We start from the raw sequence: 16,099 nt of genomic DNA, 5'->3' as shown, positions 1-16,099 counted from the left end.
AAAAGGAAAGTTATTCACATTTCCTTCCAGTTCTCTCCACCCGCCCACGCAAACATGTAACGTTAAAGAAATATTGTGAACCTCAGACTTCCGACACCCCGGCTGTCATCCACTCATCTGGGCGAATCCTCTGTCATGTGCTATACAGAAAGTGTGAGAGCTTCGCCAGGGAGGAGGGGCGTTCGGATCCCCGAGTCCTTCGGTGACGGCTGTCCTTTTCTCTCATTCCCAGAACGCCATCGACATCCTGGGCTTCAGCTCTGAGGAGAAAGTGGGGATCTACAAGCTGACGGGCGCCGTGATGCACTACGGGAACATGAAGTTCAAGCAGAAGCAGCGAGAGGAGCAGGCCGAGCCCGACGGCACCGAAGGTGAGGGCACCCTGGGGCGGGGCGGGGCGGGCCTGGGATGTGACTCTCCGCCTGTGTTCACGTGGGAGATAAACTTGGCGTTCATCCCAAGAGCGGCTCGTCCAAAATGATACCAACTGAATTTCAGTTGTCCAGAGCTCATGGTCTGCACACTGGGGAGGTTGGTGCACTCGGTCAAAGAGCCCTCTAGTGGCGAATTCTTGAACAACAAAAAGCATCGTTCCCATAAATGCTCTCTCTCCACCCTGCCATCTGTCACCGTCACAGCCGATGTGTCATTTTAAGGTTCAGTGAACTTCACTTGTCTCTGTGCATATCATTACTAAATACTCAGAATACTTTCCTAGTCACCCGCCCCTAAAACAAAGCCTTGGGTAAGGGGGCAGCTAGGTTCCAGGCTCCCCTCACTTTCTCTTCTGCTCTGACAGCTGTTGAACTTGGCCCTGAACAAGAGACTGGTGTGCAGATCTTCCTGCCCCTGACTTCCATAGGGATGATCTCACCCTTCCCCTCGGCCTCATGGCCGGGAGACCTGGATGTAGAGCTGGAGGGCAGTGGGCGGGGCTGACGGCAGCAGAACACGCCCACCAGATGCCCCGCCCCTGCGGCCTCGTGTCTCTGGTGCTGCGTTCTGTGAGACGCAGTGGGTAGTGGACCCTGGATGATAGAAGGAAACAATAGCTTTGAATTAAAGTCCAAGAATGTGTGTGTGTGTGTGTGTGTGTGTGTGTGTGTGTACATACCTGGAGCAGACCAGATAGATAGATAGATAGATAGATAAATAGATAGATAGATAGATGATATAGATATATAGATAGATATATAGATATATGACTTTATCACTGCCCATAAAGGCCCACCTGATTAGATTAGGTTTGCTCAAGAAAATCCCAAACCTAAGTCAGCTGATTAGTGACCTCATCACAGGAATAATATCCTATCACATTCACAGGTTTCACCCACAGGCAAACAGAAGGGGTTATATGTGTAATGCACACTAGGGGGCATACATCTCCGGCACCATCTTCGAACCTTGCCTATCACCACAGTGCATGTGCTGCTAGGTAACAGGAGAGAGGCTCGGAGTGTCAGAGCATGAAGCACTGCTGACCAGGGTAGTCAGGGAGGCTTCCTGGGGGAACGGGGGCACTGACATGGACTTGGAAGGGTTCTGAACAGTGAGGGTGAGAAGGCAGTCTAGTCAGAAGGGACATCGTGAACAAGGTGGCCCAGGAAGGAGTGTGCTGAGGACTGAGGAGTAGAGAGTGGTCCACCACAGCTACAGAAGAGGACACATGTAGTGGATGTGTAAGACATAGGAATAAAAGAGAGCATTGTGGCATCAATTCGAGAAGGCGCTGGGTGCCAGGATATACTTTGGAATGCATATGCTAAGCACCCAGAGCCATGGCTGCTCCACATAGCAGAGGTCATATGTGTGACCACCTGGAATTAATCTGTAGGCATTCAATCTCACCCACAGTATGGAACCTTGAAAAAAAAATGTGTCAGACTCCTTAGCAAGAGCAGACCATATCAATCATGGTGGGGTCCCAGCTCTCTTCCAACCCTGGCAGCCACGTGCTCAGTGTTCGAGATCAGAAAGAGCCTGGCCAAGGGGAAGGGTGGAGGGTTGTGAGAGGGACCTTAGCTCCTCTGATTAATGCCTACCAGTCCAGTTCCCGTTCACCAGGTAGTGCTCACTATGCACAGGCCTGCTTCACAACAACCCAACCGATCGGGCACCGTCACACTCCCCCAGTTTACAGATGACAAAACTGAGGCATCAGGAAGCACAAACAAAATTTGAACCCAGGCAGACTGACTCTAGATAGAGCCCAGGCTCTGTCACCATACTATTCTACAACTCTCGGGAACAACGGACATGCGGGTATGTTGAAGGTGAAGCGAGCTGGATTTGGTGTCTGTCCGAATACCGCCTGTCGGAAGTGAGAAGGGAGGATGTAGTCACCGCAAGCTTTCAAGGTTAAGTGACCAGAAGGCTAACGATACCATCCACCAGAATGGACCCAGCAGGAACAAAGGACAGGCTGAGCAAGGAATGCAGCGTGCACTTGGCCTCTTATTAAGTACTTAACAACTGTTGCCTTGGATTTGTATTAACTTGGCTCCCTAACCAGCAATGAGGTGATGATCTCAACCAAGGAGGAGCTGTCCCTGGGGACAGCATTGCTCTACCTTCTCGATGACCAGAATGCCAGGAGCCAGGTTCATCCCAAAGTTAACTGAATTCCCAAGGGACTATGAATGGCCAGTAGTCAACTAGTTCTGAACATCTCCGAACACGTAAAGACTGGATCAGAGTTTCACACTTCTCTCTCTGCTATTAGTACAGCGTCTTGCACACATTAGAAAGGTGCTTGACCGTTTCTTGTAATATCAGACGCCAATAACACTATAACTGTACTTTTAAATAAAATTTAAATATATATCAGTCAATCATGATCGACCCATAAAGATTGTATCTAGAGGCAAAATGAAAAAAATTTTTTCAACCTGGAGCCTTAGACTATGGAACTGAAGCCTCTTTGGACCAGTACTGGCCTGGTACACATAGGAGAACATATAAACATCAAGAAGGACAGTAGTGCCTGACCAGGTGGTGGCGCAGTGGATAGAGCGTCGGACTGGGATACAGAGGAACCAGGTTCGAGACCTTGAGGTTGCCAGCTTGAGCACGGGCTCATCTGGTTTGAGCAAAGCTCACCAGCTTGGACCCAAGGTTGCTGGCTCGAGCAAGGGGTTACTCGGTCTGCTGAAGACCCGTGGTCAAGACACATATGAGAAAGCAATCAATGAACAACGAAAAACTGATGATTGATGCTTCTCATCTCTCTCCATTCCTGTCTGTCTGTCCCTGTCTATCCCTCTCTTTGACTCTCTCTCTGTCCTTGTGAGAAAAAAAAGGACTGTAGAGGTCACTTGTGGGAGGATGCAGGGGCTCACTGGACACTTTAGCAGCTGCTGCTTCTGCGTGACACCATCTCCCCTCTTCCTTCAGTGGCCGACAAAGCCGGCTACCTGATGGGCCTGAACTCTGCAGAAATGCTGAAAGGCCTGTGCTGTCCACGGGTGAAGGTCGGGAACGAGTACGTCACCAAAGGGCAGAATGTCCAGCAGGTAATGGAGCTGCGCTGAATCCAGCTGACTCGAGTGTTTTGCTATTTTAACCATGATCTTCAAGTTGTTCTGGCTGCAGGTATCAGAAATGCATAGTAAACTGGCCTCTTCCACAGCAAGAGGGAATTCATTCTTAGGCTTCGGTGTAAATTAGGGGAACAAGTCAAGGGCGCCCTCTGGTTGTCACAGAGCCTGGAGCCAAGACTTGAAGAGCCCTCTCTCTAGCTGTTTTTCTGGGACCCCTTGAAATGTCATTGCTCTTTGTTTCTGTTGTGTCCTCACTGGGCAGACAGGTTTTCCCCACATTTCCTGCCCACGGCCACCCCATGGCTCCCAACTTCCTGTCTCCATGGTTTCAGTCTCACCCTGAGACTAACACCAGTGTCTTTTGATTCCAATTCCAAATTCCCAGGAGAGACATTCTTTTTGGCCCAACTTGGGTCAAATATTCACCCCTGACTCAATTAAGTGTAGCTGGGGGCTAAAGTGACATCTATAACATGATGTGGTTCTCATAAAAGGGGAAATGTGACAAGTTGGACATAAGCCTCGAGTAATATTTAATATTAGGTTAAACTATATGAAATTGTCAATTTCCAACTGCTTGATTTCTTTAAGACATCAACTTCATGTGTTTCAACTTAATATAGCCATAAAAACAAAACACTAACTTGAGGGTTGAGTAGGTGATCCTTCCTCAAGGTGATCAACTCCGTGGGCGCGCTGGCCAAAGGCGTCTACGAGAAGATGTTCCTGTGGATGGTCACCCGCATCAACCAGCAGCTGGACACCAAGCAGCCCAGGCAGTACTTCATCGGGGTCTTGGACATCGCGGGCTTTGAGATCTTTGATGTGAGTTGTTTGGGTAAATGTCTGGCCTCAAAAACAAAAGAAGCCCTTCTGCATAGTGTCTGCTTTGCTGAATCCACACTGAAATCCCCCAGCTCACCCAAACTGCTCTTGTTTGAAACACCCAGTACAACAGCCTGGAGCAGCTGTGCATCAACTTCACCAACGAGAAGCTGCAGCAGTTCTTCAACCACCACATGTTCGTGCTGGAGCAGGAGGAGTACAAGAAGGAAGGCATCGACTGGGAGTTCATCGACTTCGGGATGGACCTGGCCGCCTGCATCGAGCTCATCGAGAAGGTAGAGAAATATGTGCTACTCCCCAGGCAGGGGTCGTCAAACTTTTTATAAAAACCGCCCACTTTTGCAGTGCTGGTCAACCTGGTCCCTACCGTGCAACCAAACAGCGCCGCGATTGGCCCATCATGAAAGCTGGACCGCCCACTAGTGGGCGGTAGGGACCAGGTCTACCAGCAATGCAAAAGTGGGCGGATTTTATAAAAAGTTTGACGACCCCTGCCGGGAAGCTCTTCTTTTATTGGGACCATTACTAGAAGTTGCCTTCGGCTCCTGCAGACAGTGGAGTCACTGGGATGTACTAGGATTAAGCACTGAGGGATAGCCTATTATGTTTCTTGTAGCCGATGGGCATCTTCTCCATCCTGGAGGAGGAGTGCATGTTCCCCAAGGCCACCGACACCTCCTTCAAGAACAAGCTGTATGACCAGCACCTGGGCAAGTCCAACAACTTCCAGAAGCCCAAGGTCATCAAGGGCAAGGCGGAGGCCCACTTCTCCCTGGTGCACTATGCGGGCACCGTGGACTACAACATTGCCGGCTGGCTTGACAAGAACAAGGACCCCCTGAACGAGACGGTGGTCGGGCTGTACCAGAAGTCCTCACTGAAGCTGCTGTCCTTCCTCTTCTCCAACTATGCTGGTGCAGAAGCAGGTAAAATTCTTTTTTATATATTTTTTTCTTAACCTGTGGAAATCTCTGCTCAATTATTCGTAACCATGCAGCTTATAAAGAATCAGTAGTCTCACATAGCTTCAGCTTGAGCTTGCTTTCTTTGTGTCCAATCTCCATTTTTCATTCTCTGATTCTTCCTCTTCTTTAAGGGACTGAGTTCTAAGGAGCTAAACAAAACCACTCCGTGGACATGATGGCCAATACCACATTCTTCCACAATAGTTGGGTTTTTTTTATTGAGATACAATTCATATACTATAAAATTCATCCTTTAAAAAATTTAGTGGTTTTTTTACATATTGACAGGGTTGTAAAACCATCACCATGATGGAAGTCAAGGACATGTCTATCACCTTTGTAACCCATTAGCGATCACGTCCCACTCCCTCTCCTTACCCCCCCCCCCCCACCTTAACAACTAATCCCCTTTCTGTCTCTATGGATTTGTCTATTCTGGACATTTTATATAAATGAAACCATATACCAGGGGTCCCCAAACTACGACCACGGGCCACATGCGGCCCCCTGAGGCCATTTATCTTGCTCCCACCGCACTTCCAGAAGGGGCACCTCTTTCATTGGTGGTCAGTGAGAGGAGCATAGTTCCCGTTGAAATACTGGCCAGTTTGTTGATTTATATTTACTTGTTCTTTATTTTAAATATTGTATTTGTTCCTGTTTTGTTTTTTTACTTTAAAATAAGATATGTGCAGTGTGCATAGGGATTTGTTCATAGTTTTTTTTTATAGTCCGGCCCTCCAATGGTCTGAGGGACAATGAACTGGCCCCCTGTGTGAAAAGTTTGGGGACCCCTGCCATATTCTATAAGGTCTTTTGTGTCCAGCTTCTCTCATGTAGCCTAATGTGTTCAAGGTTTGTTCACATTGTCTTGCGTGTAAGTACTTCACTCCTTTTTAAATTAATGAATAATATCCCATCGACTCATGAACTGACGGACATTCGGGTTGTCTCCACTCCTTGGCTGTTGTGTGTAATGCGCCCATGACTAGCTGTATACAAGTTTCTCTGTGGAAATACATCATCAGCTCTCCCGGGTGTCTCCCTAGGAGTGGAATCACTGAGTCATATGGTAACTCTATGTTTGATTTGCTTGAGAAACTTCTAGACTGTTTCCAAAGTGGCTGTGTAAGCCAGTGCCACTTTTTAAAGCTATTCATATACATGTATATATATATATATATATATATATTTTTTTTTTTTTCAAATAATGGGCAAAAGAGGGTTTAAAAGCCATGGGTTGCCTTAAATACCTAAATTTGACAAATGTATGTTTTTTGTTTCAAAATAGATGCAATATAATCAGTCATTCTATAATTAGGCCATTTTTAAATGTTAATCTCTAATGTACATTGAGCGGTAGAATATGAAAAATGGGCACAAGTTTAAACTTGAACAATTAACGCCATCTTATTTTAGGCTAAACAGGGTTCCCTGTAACTGCATTGCATAACCTCACTTAGAGATAACACCGTGCCTCTGAATCTAAGGTCCTGAGTGCGTGTGATCTGGGGAGGTGACTATCCTGCCTCTCTTCCTTCTGCCCCCACAGAACTCATGCTGGGCCCTGGGACAGGAGAGCGGAGGGGGAGGCACACGGGGGAAGCTTCACAGCATGACCTTTCCCCCAGGACTGCACCGTGATTAGCTTATCAGAGGCTAACTTTGAAACGGGGCCATTCAGAAAAAGTAGACCCAATATCACTGGCTCCAAATTAAGTTTCCTTTTTGGTTTTAGAAAAGAAAAAAGGAAAAAAACAATAAAACTACCTGTAAAATATTCTTGGGAATCTTCAGTTATCATACTCTCGTTACTTCCTCATTGAGGTAAGCAGGGACTCAAGCATCAAAGAAGGTTACCTCATGAAAGAGACTTCCATCCTCAAGAGGGACGTCTCACTCTGGCCGAACACCTGGTTGAAGCTCATGTCTGATTCCTAAAGGAGAAGGTTCCTCTTGGACACCGAGAATCCATGTTATAATCTCAGTTAAATGCCACCTGCATCCCACCCTGTCCCTTCCCCACAGCGCTGAAGATGTGCAGCCCTAAATCCAAGTCGTTTGGAGGCACATTAAAGAAGCAAACACACAAATATCAACCCTCAAGTCTCTTAGGTCAAAAGAAAAGCAAACCGCGCAGGGCTGGGCAGAGGCGGCGTCCGCAGCGCTGCACCTGACACTTCTCCGTGTCTGTCGCCAGGTGACTCCGGGGCAAGCAAGAAAGGCACGAAGAAGAAGGGCTCCTCCTTCCAGACCGTGTCCGCTGTGTTTCGGGTCTGTGTGTTGGCAGCTTCCATGCCTGGTTATTATTATTATTATTATTATTTACCCAGGGAAATAACATTCACTGATGTAATGTAATGTGCGTGTTCTGGTTTGCGTTACAGGAAAATTTAAACAAATTGATGACTAACTTAAGGAGCACTCACCCCCACTTTGTACGATGTCTGATCCCCAATGAGACCAAGACTCCAGGTGAGCGTGAGTCCATTGAACAGGACTCCCTGAAACGCAAGCAGAACTCTGTGGGTGTGCGAGCACGTGTGGGCATGTGTGCAGGTCTGTGTGTGTCCGCATGCATGTGTGTGCTTCCCTGAGGAACGATTTCTAGTCATTGTCACTTCTCTAGGCAGTCTACAAAATAGAGCTGTCATAGTTAGCAAACAGAAATACCAGACTCCTCGCTCAATTTGAATTCAGATAAACAGTAAAAAAAGAATGTCTTCGTATAAGTATGACCCATGCAATATTTGGGATATACTTACACTAAAAAAATTATTTACTGCTTATCTGAAATTCAAAATCAACTGGGCATCTTGTGTAGCTTTATGGCACTCTGACAATGAAATCATATTCGAAGTATTGTATATACATACACAGACATGTTAAACCCACAACTTTCACAGTGTTCTTAAAGGTCTTGGTGGGTCCCTTTCCCTCAAAGTGAAGAACCACTTGAGCCGGTAAATAATTATCTTAGATATGCCATACAAAAACAGCATCAATAGCAACTGTTTTCTAAGCCTACACTCTATGTCAGCCACTTAATAAATATTATCTCTACCGCTTACAACAGTTTTCTGCAAGGTAAGTGTAATGATCTCACAGATGAGAAAACGGAGAATGAGACCACGTGTATAGGGAACACCGGGCGGTCCAGGAGACCTCTAACCACCACCCAATCTTGGATGCACAAATATTTTTATAGCCTAGCTGTGCTTCAGGGTGTTTGTCACAAAGAGAAGAACTGTCACCAGAGCCATGGCTACAGGCAGCTCACTCTCCACCCTAGCGCTGGCACCAACCCTTTCTCCTCAAGTCTGGGTGTGTCAGGGTGTCTCACGGTGCTCAGACCACCGAAGGAAACTATGAGGAAGCCGCCAGCCTGCCTGCGGGCACTCTCTCCGCAGGCGTGATGGACCACCACCTGGTCATGCACCAGCTGCGCTGCAACGGGGTGCTGGAGGGCATCCGCATCTGCAGGAAGGGCTTCCCCAGCCGGATCCTCTATGCGGACTTCAAGCAGAGGTTGGTAGACGAGTCTTGGCCTCTCTCTTTTTTGAGGACAGCTTTTGCATTGCCCTAAGGTACCCCTGGGACTTGAGGTGTGGTGGGGTCACAAGGCCTAAGGCCCAGCCTCTCTGGGAGTCTGTCTTCCTTCAGCTTCCCACTCCCATCCCAAGAACAAGCGACACCCCCTCCTCCCTCCCGTCCCAGCCGGATCCCTGGGAAAGCGGAGGGCGTGGCCTCGCTGCTCTCCAAGGGCTCTGAGGCCCCCCAGCCTGAGCAGTGGGGTGCGGGGTGCAGCCCCCTCGGGGTGCGGGGCCTTCTTCCCCTGAGACCACTCACACTGGCGGCCACGCCCTCCCTCCTCAGATACCGCATCCTCAACGCCAGCGCCATTCCCGAAGGGCAGTTCATCGACAGTAAAAACGCGTCTGAGAAGCTTCTGAGCTCCATTGACGTGGACCGGGAGCAGTTCCGGTTCGGCCACACCAAGGTGAGAGCAGGTGGAGCGGGGACGGTCGCACCAGCTTCCTGCCCGCCTGGGCGACCACAGCCCTCGCTGCTTGTCAGCTGCGCGGAGGAGAGGGGTCTCCCCGTCTGGGCGACCTGACTACCCCTAGTCTAGCAGCCCGGCTGGAGGGAGCCCTGGCTGGGTGCGCGCAGAGCGCTGTCCTCGCAGAGCGCTGTCCTCGCGCTGGTTCTGGAGAGTCTAGAGCAGCGGTTCTCAACCTGTGGGTCGCAACCCCGGCGGGGTCGCCTAAAGCCATCGGAAAATACATAATGCCTATCAGGTATTTACATTCCGAATCATAACTGTAGCAAAATTACAGTTATGAAGTAGCCACCAAAGTTATTTTTTGGTCTGGGGTCACCGCAACATGAGGAACTGTATTGCCGGGTCACGGCATCAGGAAGGTTGAGAACCACTGGTCTAGAGGCTTCACTGGAAGCCAGAGCCCCACCAGCCACAGAAAGAGGCGGCGGAAGTCCTGGTGTCCTGGGAGGAGCGGAGTGAGGACACCCTGAAGGAGGTGCAGGAGCCCAGGGGAGAGGGGGACACAGATTTCAGGGACAGGGAGGAGGATAGTTGTAACCCATAAAAGCGGGCTGCCAATACGGGACGGCATCGAGCCTGGGGTGCGTCCTCCATGCGTCTCACTGACCCTCTCATCACCCGACGCTGATGGTGGCGGTGCTGACCTGGAGAGGTTGTTGGGAGGCTGAGGAAATGTAGGCTCGCGGTCAAATGGCCATGGGGTGGCAGAGACCGGCTTCCGATCCCGGCCTGACTCCAGCACGCCCGTCCGGGGAAGGGGCAGGCTGGGGCTGGAAACACCCACCTGCCGGGGAGGAGCCTGCCGTCCCCAAGGGCGCCCTGCTTCCCTGGTACATCACGGGAGGCGAAGAGGCTCTGTCTATGCGGGCAGCGCGCCTGGGCCTGAGGCGGGGCCAGCCTTCTCCGACGGGGAGGTAGAACTCTGACTCTCTTAATCTGGGCACAGCTGAGCTCCAAGGTCACTTTCTGGACTCATCTTTGCTTCCCGTGCGTGAGCTCTGTCAGAATCCACCCACGTGGGTTGGTGGGGCCCGCAATATGCTTTGGAATGTGACACAGGACGGGGCCCTGGGGAGACAAGAGCCGCTGAGAACTGAGTCCTGGGAGCCAGGCAGCCGCCGGTCCCTACCCAGGGCTGGGAAGTCGGGGGTCGGGGTGAGACAGAAGCAGGCTGTCCTGCGGGCGGGGGGCTGGGGGCCTGCCGAGAACGGGCAGGGCCGTCTCTCCTCGCATGCAGGTGTTTTTCAAAGCTGGGCTCCTGGGACTCCTGGAGGAGATGAGAGACGAGAAGCTGGTGACCCTGATGACGCGCACACAGGCCCTGTGCCGGGGACACCTGATGCGGGTGGAGTTCAAGAAGATGACGGAGAGGAGGTGACGCAGGGTCTCACCTCCGCCTTGCCCCGCCCTCCCCACTTGCAGGCCGAGTACTGTCCCCTGCGCTTAGTCTCGGGATGTCAGTGGACCACGTCCATCCGCTTCTCCAACACTCACTGAGCAGGAGCTCCGTGCCAGGGTCTCAGCCTGGCACCGGGATACAGAAAGAAACGCTGCCCGACCAGGAGCTCACAATGAGTGGGAGGGGGACATGGGCACGGCTGATTCTGATGCCTGTGAGATCAGTACAATGTCAGAGTTATATCCAGGACGTTGGGTTGGGGACTGGGGTTGGCATGAAGGGACCAATCCGATGAGAGAAGTTTCCGAAGTCAGCTCTGCATGGCCTGAGAGAGTGCGGCTGGGCAGGGCGACCGACAAGCAGGTCACGGTGTTTGAAGCAGGGTGTGTCACAAGGATGAAGGTGTCCTGGTTCATGAGCCCATACTGGGTCCTCCGGTCGGTGGGGAGCAATAGAAGCTGTGTGAGGAGACAGGTGAGAGGTTCCGGTTGGCAGCCCAGGGAGGTCACTCTGGCAGCTAGCTACAGGGCAGCAGAACTGAGGGGACAGGGGAGACCACGGCCAGACTGTGACAGAAGCCCAAATAATAGATGACAAGGACCTAAACTAGGAAATGGTGGGTAAGAGAAGAGAGGACGGATTGAAGGCAGGTAGGAGTCTTATCACCTCCCCATTTCAGCAGCAGGACTAGCAGCGCAGATGGCTGGGTGTGTGTGGGAATTTCGGGGAGAGGGGAGTTTGGGTGGAAGCCGGTTCTCCCAGACACCCCGAGACCCTGTGTCGCTCTAACATTAGCGCTGCCATATGGCCTACCGAAACGTGTTAGTCAGAAACGTCTCGCGGACAGCCGGCGCGGGGAGGCCAACGGAACCCAGTGCAGAAAGGGAAAGTGCCCCACAGACCCGTACAGCTGAAAGGAAAGAAGTCCGCTTCTCAGCTACGTGTTTCTGAGCCACGTGACAGGAAGCTGTGGGGGATGACGGGGAGGGGACATTGCAGGTGTCCCCGGGATGTCGGCTCTGGTCAAAAAGGGAAAAACAGATCCATTGGACGAGGGCAGGAGTCTGGGAGATGAGTCCTGGGTGCACACCCACACTTAAGCGTAAGGAGGGATCTTATAACGGCAAAATACTAGGAAACAGGAAAGCTGTTTCATCACGAAATCAAAGGCAGAGGGGAGTTTCAGAGAGGTGAGAGTGAACAATTCAAATGTGGAAGAGAGAGACGAAAGAATAAGGACAGAAAGATGCTCGCTGCGTTGGTCATCGGAAGGCGCTGACCTGCATAGGCCGGGTACTTTCTGGAGGGTGGGAGGCGGGAGCCAGCGAACAGGAGGCCCACAAACAGCCCGTGCCCCCTCTCGCCTCCCAACTTTTGCATGTACTGCTCCCTTCGCCCCATCAGCAGAACCGACTCTGATGTCCCCAGCATCTGACGGCTTGGTTCCACCTTCTTCCCACCTCAGCCGGGAACGGTGCAGGTCCTGGGCTCCATCCACAGGGAACCATGGGGGCGGAGACGGGACCTTGCTGGCGGTTGGTTAATCCCAGTCCTCACTGATGCACAGGGAGGCCCTCTTCTGCATCCAGTACAACATCCGTTCGTTCATGAACGTCAAGCACTGGCCCTGGATGAACCTGTTCTTCAAGATCAAGCCCCTGCTCAAGAGCGCGGAGGCAGAGAAGGAGATGGCCACCATGAAGGAGGACTTTGAGAGGGCCAAAGAGGAACTGGCCAGGTCTGAGGCTCGCCGGAAGGAGCTGGAGGAGAAGATGGTGTCCTTACTGCAGGAAAAGAATGACCTCCAGTTGCAGGTCCAATCGGTACGTACCTCCTGGTTCAGAATGGAAAAGGAGGAGCAGCTTTGAGGCCCCCATCAGGTGTCTATTCGAGGGGCGCTGGTGCCACCCAGTGGTCTTACGCAGTATTGCAGCACCCCGCTGGCAGAAGCGGAGTAGGCTGGAAAGCACCTTCGTGCGTTTCTGCTCGCCTGACCTCTCCCCGTCTTTCGTGGTGGCGTTAGACCTGTTCTGCTGTGGGCATGTGCCATCTTCACAAAAGCTATCAGGAACGTGCCAGGTATTTTAAATGTTTATACATACAAACAAAACTCTAAAATTAAATCATTCAAAGTAAAAAAGTAATTTTCTATACATGCTTTTTGAGAATATGGCCACAGCCCAAAAAATGCTTTAAAGAAACGCATTTTCAAGGAAAAAGCGGAAACAAGGCCATATATCTATTACACTCTGACCGTGTAAATGTATCATTTCACAGAATTAAGGCGTCTATCATTTGCGCCTTTTTAAACTCCCAGATACCTGGGCCTTGTTTGTGCCTTATGCGAAAAGCGATTTCTCCCCCCTCCCTTTTTCACGTTCCCCGTCAGTACAAGGCGGTTATCAGGAGTGCATTCTCTAGCGCAGCGGGCAAGAGCGCCAGTTTTAGAACCAGACCGCCAGATTTAGATCAAAGGTCCTTCCTTCGGTCGCCATGTGAGTTCTTGGGCAAGAAGAACACTCATCCTCTTTGTGCCTCAGTGTCTTATCTGTAGAATGGGCACAGTAACGGTACCCCCCCATAGGGGCGGCTGGAAGACTGAATGAGCCCATACATGTAAAGTGCCTAGCATGTGTTCAGTACACACAGACACCCGCTCTTGCCAGTCCCTGTTCATGTATGACCTTGAAGGTGGGTTCAGTCTGTACGATATTCTCGTGCGTGAGAAGCTATAGCCCAGGGAAGTGTGAGAACTCATCTTGCCCGGCCCTGCAGACGCATTACGGAGTGTTCTGGGGCAGGCATTCAGTCCTTATTTGATCACGTCTTCCTGCCTCCTTCGGATTTCCTGTTCTGCAGCTGGAGGGAGCCTGGCGGAGGGGATGTAGGCAGCCCTGTTCTGTTGAGAGTTACAAGGCAGTGACGTCCTGAAACTATCAGTTAGCTTGTGATAACATAGGGGAGATGAGTCACTTTCTAGCTGGTGGCGATACGAAGCGTGAGACGGTGAGATGTTCATGCGGGCGCCCAGAACTGGCCGATTTCCAGAGGCTTTATTGCCTTCACGAATGCCTTCGCTTGAAATTGTTTAAGTGAATTTTTATTATGTGGATGATGCCCTTAGTGGTTTAAAAAAAAAAAAAAAGGATGTGGATAATCTGTGTGCGTGTCTGTATGTGCACGTGTGTGTGCGCGTGTGTGTGAGTGTGCCCCATGCCTCGGGTCCAGTTAACGGGCTTTTGGACGGTACGGTCCTTCCCTTCTGGGGTTTGCCTGCAGGCTGATCCAGACACGAGGCTCTCGCTCGTTTCAGGAAACAGAAAACCTGCTGGACGCGGAGGAGCGGTGTGAGGGGCTCATCAAATGCAAGATCCAGCTGGAGGCGAAAGTCAAGGAGCTGACTGAGCGGCTGGAGGAGGAGGAGGAGCTCAACGCCGAGCTGGTGGCGAAGAAGAGGAACCTGGAGGATAAGTGCTCTTCTCTCAAAAGGGACATTGACGACCTGGAGCTGACCCTGACCAAAGTCGAGAAGGAGAAGCACGCCACGGAGAACAAGGTGGGCAGACCCCCGGGGGCCCCTCGCGTTCCTGTATGAGCCCGACTCCCTCCCTGTCAGGAGGAGACAGGCGGGCAGGGCCCCCTGTGCCCCACAGTCCCTGTCAGGAGGAGACAGGCGGGCAGGGCCCCCCTGTGCCCCACAGTCCCTGTCAGGAGGAGACAGGCGGGCAGGGCCCCCCTGTGCCCCACAGTCCCTGTCAGGAGGGGACAGGCGGGCAGGGCCCCCCTGTGCCCCACAGTCCCTGGAAGGGAGGAGACAGGCGGGCAGGGCCCCCCTGTGCCCCACAGTCCCTGGAAGGGAGGAGACAGGCGGGCAGGGCCCCCCTGTGCCCCACAGTCCCTGGAAGGGAGGGGACAGGCGGGCAGGGCCCCCCTGTGCCCCACAGTCCCTGGAAGGGAGGAGACAGGCGGGCAGGGCCCCCCTGTGCCCCACAGTCCCTGGAAGGGAGGGGCAGGCGGGCAGGGCCCCCTGTGCCCCACAGTCCCTGTCAGGAGGAGACAGGCGGGCAGGGCCCCCCTGTGCCCCACAGTCCCTGGAAGGGAGGGGCAGGCGGGCAGGGCCCCCCTGTGCCCCACAGTCCCTGTCAGGAGGAGACAGGCGGGCAGGGCCCCCCTGTGCCCCACAGTCCCTGGAAGGGAGGGGCAGGCGCGAGTGGGCGAGGCGTTCGGTCCCCGCGCGTTCCGTCCTCCGCCTTGTTCTCGGCTCTGCGGGCTTTGTCCAGCCTCCTACTGCCCGGCCGGTCCGACCACAGACTTCCAGCCGCAGCACCTCCTCCACAGAGCTGGAGACCTTCAGTGCCAGTCATCTCTGTTCTTGACACGGGAAGGGCGAACAAGAGTGCCCACAGGGGCCAGGCAGAGAATGAGGGAGATGGCAAGGACTGGCAGGGAGGTGGTGGGGACGCAAGGACCCTCCTGTGTTACTTGGCAGCGTCTAGACTGAGGCAGCCTTCAGGAAAGCCATCTCCATCAAAGGAAAGACTTGGTCAAAGTAGGAACCCAAGTATCCTTCAACCCCGTGCTTCTGCTCCTCGGTGTGTGGCCCGGGGCGTTTTCCACCCAGTCCACCCAGGGGTGCGGACGGGGCTGCTCGTGGCAGCACTGCCTGTGGTGAGGGAGAGATGGAGGCTGTATCAGGGTCCAGCAGGGGAAGGAGGGGTGAGGTATGGAGGACACACACGGGGGGGTGCTGCACAGCTCTCGGGGCAGCAGGCTTGTGCACAGGGGGCAACAGGAAGGCTGTAAAAGGACAAGTGCGGAGTGGAGGAAAGGTCGGACAACGAAAGACACGGCCATGATACCATAAGTAGACTAAAGTTTCATGCGCACAAAATAGTAATTATTTTCCAAAAATAAATGAAGAGCACAACACACGATTCCCTTCATCAATGGTTGCCAATTAGGTAGAACAGAGGATGAGACTGTCCAGGTGTGAGATGACTCAGTCAGTGTTGGGTGGACAATTGGGAGAAGTGGAAAGAGACAATAGGGAAGGGTAGAGACTGTGGCAAACTGGAGAGCTCCAGCCAGCTGCTGCATCCCCAGGTGGGGATGGGAACTTGGCATTGCCAGGGTTTCCTCCTTTCTGTAAGAAGCCAGATATCCAGATTTTGGGTGAAACCTCAACTTTGTCAATGTTGATAACTTATTCAAAAGTTGTAAACCATTATGAAGAATAAAGAAAGAGGTTGGTGCCAGATTCGGCCTTGGGGTCAGGAGTTAGCGGCCT

The 16,099-nt window shown here is 52.1% G+C and overlaps 1 protein-coding gene across 1 annotated transcript in view; it reads left to right on the top strand.

Annotated features, from left to right (window-relative positions):
• The window catches only part of LOC136392597 (myosin-13), a 55,218-nt gene that overhangs the window by 18,851 nt on the left and 20,268 nt on the right, over window positions 1-16,099 (top strand). Inside the window, exons 10-21 of the mRNA XM_066364881.1 lie at window positions 233-371; window positions 3,394-3,512; window positions 4,215-4,364; window positions 4,490-4,660; window positions 5,002-5,311; window positions 7,551-7,624; window positions 7,738-7,825; window positions 8,761-8,878; window positions 9,227-9,350; window positions 10,651-10,787; window positions 12,380-12,635; window positions 14,126-14,368. Coding sequence (XP_066220978.1) covers window positions 233-371; window positions 3,394-3,512; window positions 4,215-4,364; window positions 4,490-4,660; window positions 5,002-5,311; window positions 7,551-7,624; window positions 7,738-7,825; window positions 8,761-8,878; window positions 9,227-9,350; window positions 10,651-10,787; window positions 12,380-12,635; window positions 14,126-14,368 — 1,929 coding nt within the window. The remainder of the gene's footprint in view (window positions 1-232; window positions 372-3,393; window positions 3,513-4,214; window positions 4,365-4,489; window positions 4,661-5,001; window positions 5,312-7,550; window positions 7,625-7,737; window positions 7,826-8,760; window positions 8,879-9,226; window positions 9,351-10,650; window positions 10,788-12,379; window positions 12,636-14,125; window positions 14,369-16,099) is intronic.

This window comes from Saccopteryx leptura, chromosome 2 (genome assembly GCF_036850995.1).
Source record: "Saccopteryx leptura isolate mSacLep1 chromosome 2, mSacLep1_pri_phased_curated, whole genome shotgun sequence".
Taxonomy (NCBI): Eukaryota; Metazoa; Chordata; class Mammalia; order Chiroptera; family Emballonuridae; genus Saccopteryx; species Saccopteryx leptura.
Note: the sequence above shows the minus strand (reverse complement) of the source record. Positions and strands in the feature narration are given on the sequence as shown.